At 34.4% G+C, this 15,636-nt stretch overlaps 1 protein-coding gene across 2 annotated transcripts in view; it reads left to right on the top strand.

Moving 5' to 3' along the window:
- Nucleotides 1-15,636, top strand: part of ASCC3 (activating signal cointegrator 1 complex subunit 3) — a 330,850-nt gene that overhangs the window by 158,108 nt on the left and 157,106 nt on the right. The window contains exon 14 of one of the 2 annotated variants that reach the window (XM_059035971.2): nt 12,002-12,136. In XM_059035971.2, coding sequence (XP_058891954.1) covers nt 12,002-12,136 — 135 coding nt within the window. Of the gene's footprint in view, nt 1-11,022; nt 11,148-12,001; nt 12,137-15,636 lie in introns of those variants that run through there. The other variant, XM_067011528.1, reaches the window with a different exon arrangement.

Here is a 15,636-nt window from a genome sequence, read left to right as displayed (position 1 = left end):
TCAGTAACAAATGTCAATGCAATTTGGATTGTCATGGAGGTCAGTAAAGTACTTTTCTGTGTGTGATGCTACAATGTATTAAAGTATTCTTTATTCTGTCTTATCAGTCTTTAGCGGATTGACCTAGGTTTACTAGTGAATTAAGTTGACCCACAGTTGTACTATGGGGACTAACTAAGAACAGTGTAATTTGGGTCAGATTTTAGTCATATTTGAAAACATCTTCGATGAAGCATGAATTCAGAGTGGTTGGATTATTAGAACTTTATTAAATTCCTTCATTATTAAACTAATCATTACAAGTAGGCCAGCTTCAACATAATGTTTCTTAAAAGTTTTGCTTATGTGTTTCTGTATGAACATTTTATAATTAGTAATGCTTATAATCTTTTAATACTTATAATGTAGGCTGAAATTTAAAGTGGAAAGAGAATTCTAGACTTTTGAAGCTTGGTTCATAATTTGGGATCTTTTTCTCTAGTCTGTTTGCCATGTTAAGGTAAGAGTTACAGTGGGTAGAGTGCCAAATATAGAAACTGCTACACTTTTCTTGTAGCGTATGAACTATATCTGAGTCATCAACCTTAATTCTAGGTATTGAACAGGATGGAGATAGATGATGTTTAAGACTAAACCAAGGCAATACTGTTAATATTCAGCAAGTATTTATTGAATAGCCAGTGTGTGCCAGAGATTGTGCTGAAAACAGAAAGATACACTCTGCATTAGTGTTGCTTATAATCTGATGAAAACCAAAGGTTAATCAAATAATTATGCATAAAATGTAAATGTACATATTCCACAATAAACTTTCACCCACTTGTTGTAGCATTTATTGATGATTTTCTAACTCCCATCCTTCCTTTCATTCCATTGTATGTAAGAAAGAGCTTTCCCCCTTCCCATTTATTCACTTATTTCTCTGTCAACTCAAATTCTTATTGTATTCAAAAGCTTATAATCCATTATTACAAGATGACCATATTAGCCCAAATTTTGCAATCGGGAACCCCTTCAAGTTCTTTATACTTTTGACATGACCACTTCCCAGAATTGGAATTAATCATTTCTGATTAATCATTTCTGCAGGCAAACCTGGTAAGAGAATGGTATTTAGAAACCAGTGAAAGTATTTTATTTCTTAAATGAATATTTCCACTTATTTCTTTCCCCAAAATATTATCCAGAAGAATGGAAGAGATTTGGGGTTTTCAGAATTTTCAAGGAAATACAATGTTGAGCTGTTCCTTTCCCCTAGTAGAGTTCCTCTCACAGCTGTTATTTTCAGACTGCTCCAGCATGCCCCAAGGGGCCATGGGCATTGTTGGTGTGAGGTTGGGAGAGGTATGCTGTTTGGGAGGAAGAAGTGAGATAGGAGATTTGGATCTCTCAGGACCACTCAGGTAGCTTAATCTTTTATAGATAGATAGATAGATAGATAGATAAAGTGAGCTCCTGGGAAAGAGTTTAGTGAAAAAAAGAATTACACAGCCAAAATTAGTTTTTAAACCACAGTTCTGTGGCATTAACTTTTCATAATTTCCATAGGATAAATAGTTTCTGTTCCTGTGGTGGTGATACCAAGTGAACTGATCTTTTCCGTATGCAGTATCAATTTAGCTTTTCAGTAGAGGTGGGATTTCATCTTCCACTTTGTAATGTATACATTGAACTAAGCAAACCAGTAGTTTTTCCCTTCTGGGCCTTGAAAACCAGGTGGAATACTAATGGTACATACTGGTTGAATGCAGTAGCCTGGAAGTTTTTATGTGTAGTGTCAGTAGTCACAGGCAACTGTGACTCCTCTGTTGCTCAAATCAGGTACAAAGTAATGTATTTGCATATATGGTAAGACAGACCTGTAGCTGAAAATGCTGTACCACCCCTACAAACTAGGGCTGAGCCAGAAAGTATAGTTTTCCACAGCCCCTTAATGCTTAAGAAAACATTTTTAATTATGTTAAAAAGTTTATAGCAAAGGGAAAATGCATTCAAAATACTTACTATTTTAAAATTATGTTTTAAAAGCTCTACTTTCTTTCTCTATTTTTTTGTGGTCTTAATATTTTAGAGACCATACTGAAATATAACTATCTTATGCTTCAAGTGTATTGCACATGCCCTAATATATGCAAATTGGTTGTAAGATAATACTTTTTACAGTAGGCTTAGCTCTGATGTTATATATTTTTGCTGTAATGGTACATATGGACACTAAGTCGTCCAACTTTGTTTTTTTTTAATTATTATACATTTTAATAACGAGTATCTTTTAGGGTTTAGAAGATGTAAAGTATTGTGGATTTCTTTTAACCAACTTTAGCAGTTAAAGCTCTATACAAGTGAAATATAGAAGCTGATAAATATTAAAATGATTCCTTTAAAGAAATTGATGAAGAATATATTTCACATTCAGGGTAATGCCCTAAAATGTAATTCAGTAATGATAACCTGAATCTGTTTATCACTTTAAAAGCTTAGGTTTCTTGAGAAGAACTGCATATTCTTAGCATGAGAGCCCAGAGGTGGCTCTGAACTGCTGAGTGTAGATCTAATTACACAGCTTGGAGCTATGGAACCACTTCTCTCTCTACCTCTAGATTACTTTCATTGGTTTATTTGCATAATTTAATGCATGAAGACTAGTCAGTGAATTATAGTTTTCTGAGACAGCTAAGACAAGATAAATTAACCCTATTTGATGTAGTTTGTATATGTGATAAGCCTTTCACCAGGTCTTTTTAAACTAAAAATTATGCTTTAGTAATACAGTTCGTTGGCAGGAATATCTGATAATAAATGCTAGTTGTTATACTCGTGATTAATAAATTTAAATTTTATTAAGAGAAGTTTAAAATTTATTATTTTAGCCCTATTTTTAATAATAGTAGTTTTATTGATGTAATCCAAATATAGTAGTGTTAAATTTTCTACCATTATAAAACATAAAAATGCTTTCTTTATTCATGTCCATCAGTAAGACATTATTTTGGTTAATGGATCTGAATAATTTGATTCATTGTAAATGTAAGTAGCTTTGATTTAGGAACTGTCTTTGACTTCAAAGTCGAGAATTTTTTTTAAGATGCTCTTAGACTAGCTCATTTTATAAATTGTTTCTTTTTAAAATCCAAATTTTTAACTTTGCAATGGCATTAAAATGTACAGTTGACCCTTGAACAACGTGGGTGTTGGGGGCACACCAACCCTCCATACAGTCAGAAATACACCTATTCCTTATCATCAGCCCTCAGTATATGCTGTCCCTTCATACACGTGGTTCCTCCAGATCAGCGATTCTGCATGGGATTCAACCAACAGTGGGTCATGTAGTTCTGTAGGATTTACTATTGAAAAAAATCTGCAAATAAGTAGACCTGCCCATTTCAAACTCATGTTGTTTAGTGTTCAACTGTATACACATAGCTTTACACAGTATCAAAAGACTAATAGTAACTATTTTAGTTATTAATTATCAGTGGAACGTTTGCTAATAAATTTAAATAAAATTATTCAGGAAAATTAATTATCTAGTTGAATAATTGGAAATTAGCTTTATACCCCATATTCTAATAAAAGGTATCAGTGAAAGTATTAACTCAGCCTACATCCTATTATTATTTATAAACTTTTAAATTCATATCTCTGCTCAAAAATGTGCTAAAAATAAATGTTTTTTGTGAAAGTTGACCATTTTTAACATTGGAATTTCAGCAGTCATTTATGAGTGCCCACTGATTTGGTGATAGCAGGGAGAGTGGTATGGGGAAGGACAAGGAGACCTCAAAATTAGTAAGGTGTAAACATGCCCTCAGGCATCACCCAAAGAGGGAATGTAACTTGGTGGAGAGAAAATAGGCTTTGGACTATCAAATCTGAGGATAATTCCCAGTTCTGCTCGTGAATGAGTAGAAAGTTATTAAAACTCTGAGCTTCAGTTTTCTGGTCTGTAAAATTCTAATAGAATTACCTACCTAATTGTGTTAATAGTAAATTAAATAACTCTGCCTGGCACCTAGTACTGGGCCTAGCACATAGTAAGCACTTAGTAAATCATATCTTTTATTATTAGTCCTAGTAATTGTGAACAACAGCAGAGAGACCTATATACATCTCAAGATTACACAAGGCACAGTATGAACAAAGTACTGTGGGAGTGATAGCTTTCCCTGGAGAGATTGGAGAAGAGTCATTAGAACTGGGCCTTAAAGGTTTGTAGAATTTCCCCAGATGAAGTTGGCAGGAGAATTAAGTAAAGTAAAACATGGGTAAAGGCCTGGAAATACACAAATGCATGGAGGCTTTGAACAGCAGGAAGGATTTAAAGAGATGACACCCTAAGGCCAATAATGAAGAAACCTGGAATGTCATCACCTTTAAATCAAGGAATTTGCTAATTTTGAGAGAGGACCCCAATTAATTTCTAGATTATGCTTTTCTTCCTCTTCTTCTTCTTCTTCTTTTTTTTTTTTTTAACCTGCATCTTCTTCCTGTAGTTGTTCATATAATGAATGGCAGCTTCTGTGTTCACCATTTCCCAGATGCCAATCGTGCATCATAGTAACTAGATATAAGCTCCATAAGCACAGGGACACGTGCCGGCCTTGCCCACCGTTATATCCCCAATACCTGTCATGTAATTGTTGGATGATCACAGACTCACAGAGGAGCTAAATCAAGCACAAAAATAGTTCAAAATAAAATATAGTCTGTGATAAATGCTTAAGAGAGGGGCCTGTGAATTCTTTGGATGCTCAAAAGAATAAAGTATCACTTGTACCTGGAATCGTCAGGAAATTTTTATTACTTTAATTTAACCGTAATAGTAGCATCATCCTCCCCCATGTAGGTATAAGGGTTTCTTCTTTTCTTTCTTTCTTTTTTCTTTTTTTAAATGACTTTTATACATTTGTACCAATGTTTCAGGTAGTTTATTGGCTACAAAGCTATATTTTAAAATGTTTAAATCAGAGTTGTTTTTATAAGATCTGTCTCAAACAATCACACTAACTATTTCTCAGGGAGACCTCCCTAAGTGCTTTCTCGCTCATCTTCACTCTTCATAAAAAACAGGGCCACCTTTTTTCTTTTAATAACCCCAGCCTTTTAAAATTGTCCTGTCCATTGTTCTATCAATTTACATTCCAAAATTATCTTTAGGTTTTTCCTATGTTTTATCCACCTTTTTCTTTTACACTTCCTTGAGTCATAATTTTATCAACATGTAATGTATATTCCTTTACAAAAATTCATGTTTTTTCATGATGATGGCATTCTCTTTAACTGCTCAGTTTAAAATCTTTGTCTAACAGAAAAATAATTTTTCAAGTATTGCTTTTAGTGGTATCATTTTTTTTCTGAGTCTTGAGTGAATTTTCTCTAAGTATATATTTTATAACGAGGTTGTATTTTGCCTTTCCAGCTATTACTGCTCCTCTGTCTACATGTCCATTTCTGCCTAGAGCCAGTATTCACCAAATCCATATGGATTTGCTGTCTTCTCTGTGCCTTTGACCTCTGTATACTTTTCCAGGAAGTACTATTTATTTTCTTCTTCTAGACCATGTCTCTTTTTGCTTCTTAAAGCATTTCCAGGTGAACTAAAACAAGATAAATGTGTCCCTTCGATCAAAAGTACCACTACTGCCCTTCTAAGTTCATTGTTAAATATGTGTTCTTTAAGTTTTTACTTTGACACCGTAAATCCCTTAGCAATAAAATAATCAAATCAAATATGGTAGTACAATAGTATATTATAAATATACTATTACAACCTCATCACTGAGCATTTCTCTGTTCAATATAATTTATATATTCATAAAACTATTAAGGCTTGTTTCAATGGGTAAGATAAGCAATATAAGATATACAGAGAACACATTATCTTTTTATACTCCCCATCCCATTTTCATTTGTGAGGTAAGTACTTTGGTGGGTTTCCATCCATATCTCCCTATTTTTAAACACACACACACACACACACACACACCCTTTATAATATACTCAGAATAATACTGTGGAAATTGTTCTTCAACTTGATATTTTTTTATGTGGCACTATATTATGGATATCTTTGTAGATATCTTTGCAGATAGATATGTGTGTTTGTGCGTGTACAAGACCAAAATCCAACTCTGCTTGTGCCCACCATTGGATTTCCAGGGCCACACAGTGCTACTGAAGTTTAGCACCTTTTCATATGTTTATGACTATTTTCACTTTCTTGCCTATGAATTTCCCAGAAGTCATAGAGAAAAATCCTGGCAGATTTAAAGAAAAAATTAACTATTTCCATACTGAATAAGATATCATAAATAAAGTCAAAAGATAAAGCATAGACTAGAACAAAATATTTGCAATATAGAAAAAGACAAAACATACTATCTTCTGTATTGTAAGAACACCTACAAATTAATAAGAAAAAAATGCCTCGTAATAAAACAGACAATATTCAGAATAGGGACATAGTTCAATGATCATATGTACTTCGACCCAACAATTTCACTTCTATGAAAATATCCACAAAATTGTGAAATGACTTGTATACAGAGTTATTTATTACAGCATTACTTTAAGTAAGAAAGGATTAGGAACAACATAAATGTCCATTAAACAAGGACTGGTTAAGTAAATTGTGGTATTTCCAAGTAAAGGAATACTATGCAAGTGAAAAAATAAATGAGGAAACTGGGTACTGGTGTGAAAAGATCTTCAGATGACCTAAGTGTCTTTAGCTGGTCAGTATTAGCAGGCCTAAAATGAGAACTGATTCACAGTAATCAGAATGAAGCTTTTTAAAATTGCATTTACTTAATATCACAGATAGGGTAATATAATCACAGCAATAAAAACTATTTTGTTGCCTACATGCTCTTTTGGTATATAAATCGGAAATATACCAGCAGTGGCACTCCTCTTTCAGACTATAGAACATGGAAAATGATTTGGCTATTTTCTTCAGTCTCCCAAAGATAGTACTTAAAGAACCATTTTAAATGCACAGAGGACAGGTTTGAGGGGTTTTGTTTTTGGTTTTTTTTTTACATACAGTAGATGCCATTTCACTGGGCTCTCAAATCTTAACATTCATCTTACTAATGGCTTATTAAACCAGATTGCTGGGTCCCAGCCTCAGAGTTTTTGCCTCAGATGTGGGGTGACGCTATTAATTTGTAGTTGTAACAAGTTTCCAGAGGATGCTTTTAGTCTGGGGACACACTTTAGAATCACTATTTGTTTAGGTCATTGGGGCTTAATTCTCTTGAGGATCCTGGGTTAAGAAAGTTGGGAAGAATTGAGAACAAAACAAATAAATGGCTGTGCTGGTTAGAGTGAAAACATAAACACCATGACATAAACTTCCTCATCCTCAAGCCTCATTCTTTAACTTGCAATAGACAGTATCATAAATTATAAAACATTATTCTCAGCAGCATTTCCTGTGGGACATCTATCTGCCATGTTGTATTTTTTCCAGGTATTTCAATTCTTACTTTTCCTTCTTAGTGGAAATTTCTAGGGAAGAGAATTTGATTCAAGATTTCACAATCTTTGGCCTCCTCCCTCCACTTCTAAAATAATCTCAGGTTTAAATATTTCTACTAATTGTTTTATTCCTAGTTCATCTGGCACAACACCCTTACAAAGGTTGTTAAAGGATAAGTGTTCTTTTAAATTGTTTTTTGTGGTGTTAGATATGCACACACACTTGCATAAGTGAGGAATAAATGTTTATATAAGTGTCAATTTATAATATTCATTCACTGATCTAACCACCTAGTCTTTTAGGTCAAGTTAATTTTCTTAATGCTTATTACCCTTAGCATGGTGTTAATACTTACCAGCTCTGAGGAAGTCTCCAAGTTCCTGTAAAGAGTTTTAGCATCTCCTTTGAACTTGTTAGAAATGCAAATTCTTGTCTTGCCTCAGACCTACTTAATTAGAAAGGGGGTAGAGGGAAGGAGCAGCAGTTTGTTTTTAACAAGCTTGCCAGGTGATTTTGATGCATTCTAACATTTGAGAGCTGTTGTTTTACTAAATGCAGTGTTTCACTTACACGATATCCTTTAATCCTTATCGTAATCCTATGACTCTAGTAACTATCTATGTACTAGAGGAAATAAAGATCAAAGAGGTTAAATAATTTGTTCTAAATCACACTGCTATTTAACAATATTTCAAAGTAGAAGTTTTTATCTTTTTAAAATAATATGTCCTTCTCTCCTTTGAATATACTGAAACAATATAAGTTACTTCGGCATTTTGGTTTTTTGAATGATCATTATCTGAGCTTTTACTTTTCATTAATTTTAATCAGCATCTCATTTGAAGAACACTTTGTTTGATAAGTCAAATAACAGGACCAGAACTCAGATTCACATACTTTCTTTCCCAGTCCAGGACTGATTCCGTCATACATTTTTTAACTCATTGGCTTTTTAAACAAAAAATAAGTATATAAAATATTTTTAATTGCATTAACCTAACAAACCTCGAGTAAAAATATAAACAGTTTTACAAAACAGTCAGAATTTACCAACATTATTGAGTTGAATCTACTGTTCTAATCTTTTTTAGACACACGCCCATTTAACTGCTGTTTGGTTACCAACAGCGTTTCTAAGATTAATTTGGAGTTTTTTCTGCCATATGAAACAGTGCTGTCCTCTCTGTTAGTTATAATTTTTATATGAGTCTACTTAAATTAATTAACCAAATTAACAAACCATAAAATCAAGTATATTTATAGAGACCCAAAACCTTGTAATGGCCTCTGTTGGAGCCTCTAGACAGAAAATTCTTAATAAGAAAAAGAGTTTATTTTACTGAACAAGACATGATGGATTCTTTAATTTAAAAAAATTGCTACTTTAGTTGTAACTAATATTTCTCTTGGCTGCAATAGAAAATAATTTGCAAAGTGATAAGTTGACAAGTCAGACTGAAATAATTAATGAAGATTTAGGGTCATATTTTATTTTCCCTTATGTTCTCCATATCTGTTATTTTAATGGGATTTACATAATGTGGCATTTGAATTATGGAGAATAGAAATCTGGTTGTATTATAAAAGCCTAGCCCATCTGGAGAATGATCTTGGGGCTATAGTGGTCATATAAAATATCTTAATAATCCCTGATGTTTCATATGTACAGGTAAATAAAGATGGGTTATTAGGGAATCTTTGTAGTGGTGGTATTATATATGTTTTATTTATGTTTCCTTTTGAACTTCTTAGAAGAATAAAACTAAGTTGGTCGTAACCATTAACTAATTTCACACAGTAGTACAGTGGAGATTTCAATAGTCATTAATAATTCAATTTTTAGACCCCACTGCTAGATATTTTTACTCAGTTGGTTTTAGGGGAGGACTCAGAAATCTATTTCAACAGGCCCCAGCAGTAATTCTGATGAAGTGGTCCCTGGGCCTCTGTGTAAGAAACTTTGAATGAAAACGTACTTCTTCAAGCTAGCACACTAAAATAACCAAGGATAAATACTCTAGACTAGTTATGTAGCCTCCTCCATGCAGACTGCATCCTGATTCTACAGCCATCTAGGGCTGATTCCTAGTGGTTCTCTTTTGCCGTTAACAGTAGCGTTCCAGTTTGGTGCCTTGAAACATATTCGTCATGGCAGTGCTTTGACCACTGTTTGGCATATGCAGGAGGTATGTGTAAATGTCGTGACATGGGTGAGTGAAGGAGACCAGCTGTCTCCATGTTTAGCATTCCTGTGTTATCCGCACTCCATCCGTCTTTTGGATCAGCTCCCTAAATTATGTCTGGTTTTATCTCCCTCCTTAAATTGTGTAGAAGAAGGGACCATGTCTTATCCATTTCGTATCTCTCCTTCCAACAGTATTTTACACACACACATGTCCAGTAAATATATTTTAAGTAAAAAGTATTTTGTGCTTATTTAATCTATCACACAAGATTCCCATCTCCGTGAGGGCAGGGACCTTGTCTCTTTTTCACAGCAGTTTTCTTAGGGCTTGGTAGTGACTGCATGCTCAGAAATGTTTGAATGAATGAATAAATTAATAAAATAATAAGTAACTTCATTTTAATTGAGATTTTTCTTAAAATTTAATGTTGGGGGTAAATGAGGTTTTTGTGTGTGATCAAATTTATTTTTATATAAAAGAAAATAATCTGCCTTCCCCTTTAAAAAGAAACCCGTAGTTGAAATGTCCCTACGTTGTAGAAAGACAGGGTGGTAGAATTTGACAGCTTCTGAATTGGTGAAGCTTCAGCAAGGCATTATGGTTAATAGAATCTTCCATCTAACTTAGTATTAAATAGCTGATGTCAGGAATTATGAAAATATCACAAGTGAACTTAAATGGCAGTCTCTTGACATCCTGTGAGGTAAAGATGATTCCCCAGAAAGCTAGAGAGCCTGTGAAAAGCAGATTTGGTTTTTGGCAGGGGTGGGGGGTTGAAAATAAGGAAAACAAAAATTTTTCTAAGCATCCACAAAACTCTCTGAAATAAATTTTAGTAGCATACTCTTTAGAAATATTCTTTTGATCATATTTCTTTTCAAATCACATTGGTATCAGAAAATAAGTTAGAGCTCTGATAAAGTGTGAAGTCTCAAGCTTTATGTCCTTGAAGGCTGTGATTAACTTCTGTTAAATTTCTCCAGATGACTTGCTGTGCTTGTTTTACTTTCTCTAAACACTTTGGGAGATTTTCATTGAGGAACTTCTGGTCTTCTCCAGATTATTTTCTCTCCTTTACTTTGAATACACCCTAAAAGAATATTAGTTAAGCATTCCAGTTTCTTGAATGATGGTTATCTGAGGTTTTACTCTACTATGAATTTTATCAGATCCTATATGTGGAACATTCCCTTTGACAAGCTTACTATGGGCTAATTATAAGATTACTATGGGTTAATTACACAGTATGTGCTCTAGATCTTTGTCATTCTGTCTCCTTTCTGGTCAAAACCCAGGCCTCCTTCCCTTTTTCACTTTTGTTTGTCCTCAAAATGATCTTCTCTTACTCAGGTCAACTCTCATGAACCTATTAATTCCCTGACTAAAAACAATGTTGCGTGTCCTTCTAAGTGTGTAGCCTGCAAATAACACCAAAGTTCCAGCTTCTGGGAAAACAGACAGAAGAACATGGAGAGACACTGGGAAGACAGGCAAGAATTAGGAATTGGTCATGGCTTTTTGGGAAGGCTGGGGCTGAGCTATGGAGGGAAGGGACAGGGAGGTGGAAGCCAAAGAAGAAACATCACAGAGGAGAGAAAGTAGGCCCTGACAGGTAGCAAATGCAGACTGCTAGTCACTTCCTGATTTTATTCTCTTCATTTGCCTTCACATTCTTCCTGACTACTGTCCCTGGAAGGACTTTTTTTCCACTTCTTCTTGACAAAGCATCCAGACACTCACCTTCCCCCTAATTCAGATTTCCACAGTTGCTTTGTGAATAATTCCACAGGAAGGTCTGCCCCGACAGAAAATTCCAAGTACCTCTCTAGAAGCTTTTTCATCTCCAGCAGTCCCCTAAACTCTTTTCTAAATGGTTGTTCTTAGACATGATTTTTTCCAAGAGTGGTCTTTATTGTTTCCAGTTTCTTTAAACATCTTTATGATACTGGTAATTTCATTGACTGTGGAGAAATAAGGCTCTAGTATATTTTTATACTCTGTCCTCATAAGATATGATTGTACTAGTGAATCATGTCTTCAGAAGAGAAATGCACAAATTAAGTTCCATATTTTATATAATCCATTAATTTCATTCTGACTTCTGCCAATTATAGGCTAATAATAAATAAAGCTATGTTATTGAATTTTACTTAACTTGCCTTTATCCTATATATACTTTGTTCTAAAATAAGCAAATGTTGAAGTATTCATAAACTGGGGGATTATTTTGATAAATTAATAGTCATTTATATAGGGTGATTTCCAGACTAGTATTAAGCCATCTTTTAATGAATTTGAGTGTTAAATAAACTGCTTTCCTTTATTTTAGGTGATGGTGTTTGTACATGCTCGAAATGCCACTGTAAGAACGGCAATGTCTCTAATAGAAAGAGCCAAGAATAATGGCCAGATTTCCTACTTTTTACCTACTCAAGGACCTGAATATGGACATGCAGAAAAACAGGTAGGGAACAAATGACAGCACAATACAAGAACTAAAGCACATAATGTGCCAGATATACCAGATGTTTTATATATGAAAGATCCATGCTTTCCAGTTTCCAGTAAGTTAATTTTACAGATTTATCATGTTATAATTTTGACTTTTTTCTTGACTTTCAAAGGATCCAAATGCATGTTGTGTCCAATTATCACTTTTTTCTGTATGATTATAATTGTAGTGTTTAGTCCCATAGTTAAAGCATAAAATAGTTACATTTTATAAAATACATTAACATCTAATGGATTATTGTACTTTTAAAGATATAACAGATAATTTTTTTTTTTAATTTTCTAAAGTTAACATGGACAGATGTAATTTACATAAACAGAAGCTCTTTTTGAGAGTAAAGGTTTGAGACCAAAAAGGTTCAGAACAGCTGCCTTGCCACTCACTATATGCTCAAAGGACCTAAAAAGTCTGGGTCCTCGTTAGAAATGCAGAACCTCAGGCCTCCCCTGAGACTTACCACATCATAATCTGCATTTCTACTTGATCCCCAAATGATGTATGCAGGGCTTCCCTGGTGGCGCAGTGGTTGAGAATCCACCTGCCGATGCAGGGGACGCGGGTTCGAGCCCCGGTCCGGAAGGGTCCCACATGCCGCGGAGCGGCTGGGCCCGTGAGCCATGGCCGCTGAGCCTGTGCGGCCGGAGCCTGTGCTCTGCAACGGGAAAGGCCACAGCAGTGAGAGGCCCGCGAACCGGAAAAAAAAAAAAAAAAAAAAGATGTATGCACATTACAGTTTGAGAGGCACATCTCTAGGTGATTTGAGTGTCGATAGTATTCTAAGATTTATAAAAGGTTTTATTCAATTGTATCAAGTAATGATTTAGATCAAGAGTGGGCAAACTACAGCCCGAGGGCCAAAGGTGGCAACCTGTTTTTGTAATTAGTTTTATTAGAAAACAGTCAGAGCCCTTCCTTTGTCTTCTGTGGCTGCTGCTTTACACACAAGGGAAGAACCGAGTACTTGCTGCCGGGATTATATGGCTCACAAAGGCTAAGGTACTCTGTCCCTTTGCAGGAAGTTTTGCCCTGATTTAAAGCTATAAAAATAAATTTTTAAATAAAAAAACTATAGACATAAAATGATAGTATCTTCACAATGTTTTCTGTGCATGACTTAAGATTTAACTGATGTTTGCTGAACAGCTGCCAGGCATTGTGCTCTGCACCTTCACATTTACCATCTTAGTAAAATGTATTTAGTTATTAGGATTGTGCTTTAAATTTCACCATTTTATATTGATATTTTAAATTCTGACTATGATACTCTGATGCAGGTTGTTTTGAGTGTCAGATTCTCTTTCAGTGTAACTACAAAATTTATACATGTTTTTTCTTTTTTTTTTGCTTTACAAAGTTTTCTATTACATACCACCTATTATGCAGCTTTGTATTCTTCCAGTTATTTATTAATTATGAATTTATGAGAGTCTTTGACAAGTCAGGTCGGCATTCATAATGGTGAATTATGAAAGGTCTTGTTTCATTTCTTTGGAAATACAAAGCAGCTCTATTGTGTTTAAAAGCCAAGCCTTGAGAGCCACCTTGTGGATTTCTGGTTATTTTATACCTCTCAGTTCTGAGAGTTATTGCTATTCTAAATCATGCAGGTCTATTGTTTCATTGTTATAATAATAATATTCAATATTTATCAGTTTACTTGGGCCAGGCATTGTTTTCATTGCTTTCTATAACTCATTCAATGTTCACAACAACCTATGATGTAGGTTTATACTATTGTTATCTCTTGATATGGCATTTGTGTATAAGTAATTCAAATATAACATGAAATACTCTAAAGCATATAGAAATAATTTATGTAGAGGCATTTTCAAATGATATTTATTTAAGAACATGTCACCAAACGTATAATGACAGATCACTATGCTGAAAAAAACGTGGAGACTTGAAAGTCCCTAGTCATTTTATTATACCTTTCTTTTTTTGATATTTTCATTATACTTGATTTTTATCCTGACCCATCTGTTATTGTTGGTTTTTTTTTTTTTAAACAAGAATGGATTCCACAGACATTATTAATAAGTACATGTTTTCAAGGAACGCTGTCCTATTCACCATTATACTCTTTAGTATAGCATTTGGCTGATAGTAGGTACCCCAAAATTACTTTTTTTTTTGCCTTTGTTTCTTGGAGGCAGACATTATTAAGAGATGTTCTTACTTTAGTTACCTCATTTGATCTCTACCACTATTCTGTCCTCTAAAGATTCTTATCCCCATTTTACAGATAAGGAAATTGAGAAAAGAGAATAATTTTCCCAGAGACTCTCATGTAAAAAGTGGAGCTATGATTTGAACCAGACTGACTCCAAAGTCTACCCTTTGAACTACAGTGCATCCTGTTTGTTCAAAAGCAAACAGAACATATCCAACCTGTGACTTTCTAACGCCTTTAGAGCTTTGAGTCTTTTCTTTTGTTTCCTTTAATAAAATGGAAGAACATTTCTTCAGCTCAACTGTATCCCTCATTTCTCCGAAAGAGAGATTCAAAACAGTTGGCCCCTCCACAGTAAAATTATTTATAGCAAAAGATAAGGTAATCTTTCTGGATGTTTTCTCAAAGCTCCAGAATTTTAGATTATTCTTCTAAATCTAAAGTTGAATGTTTGTTCCTATTTCTTGAAGTGCCTTTTAAACTTGAATGGTGTTAACTTACTAGCAGTTCTAAGGCTGCTATTACGATGATGGCAGGAGATATTTCTTCTGATGTTTTTGAAAAATAGGAAATTAAGTACTCAGAACATTAAAATAAAATTAGAAGGTAAGTTTGCTATGGTAGTACATAGAAATTTAGCTTCCTGACTCCTGTTAATGGAGATACAACTAAATTTCTACCGTGCCACAGTGATCCTTTATCCCTAAGTGTTTAAAGTAACCATCTCAATTCCTGACTCAGCAAGTATGGTTTTTAAAAGTATTTCTTCACAGTTTTATTCAACACACTTTATTTGTGTAAATAATAAATAAAACTCCATTAAGGATTCTTTCTTTCTGTGTGTGGGGGGTGGGGTGGGAGGGAGGGCAGTGTGCGAACATAATGAGGCTGTGTCTGTGCCTTAGCCACAGCTGAAGATGAGTCATTTCTTTCCAGTAAGTAACAGTTGTACTTCACGACCCCTCATACCATTCCTGTCTTTGATATCAAATTTACTCCCAGCTGAAAAAGCCACCATATTTCCAAATTGTCCACTGAAACAGGAAAATAGGGAAAAGAAAGTGAAATACCCCAATGGTAGATTAAGCTACAGAGATGGAGCTTGCAGTTCTCCCTGGGGAAGGGAGTATCTGAGGAATTACAAACCAGGCCCAAAGTAAGAGGACACATTAGCAAAAAGCTCTGGCTGTGACTTCACCTCTAGAAGCCCTATGGCCTTAAACACCTAAACATTTCTTAAAGGTACTTTTTCTTCTATCAAATGGAGTAATAATGGGGT

This window comes from Kogia breviceps, chromosome 13 (assembly GCF_026419965.1).
Source record: "Kogia breviceps isolate mKogBre1 chromosome 13, mKogBre1 haplotype 1, whole genome shotgun sequence".
In the NCBI taxonomy this organism is placed as follows: domain Eukaryota; kingdom Metazoa; phylum Chordata; class Mammalia; order Artiodactyla; family Physeteridae; genus Kogia; species Kogia breviceps.
Note: the sequence above shows the minus strand (reverse complement) of the source record. Positions and strands in the feature narration are given on the sequence as shown.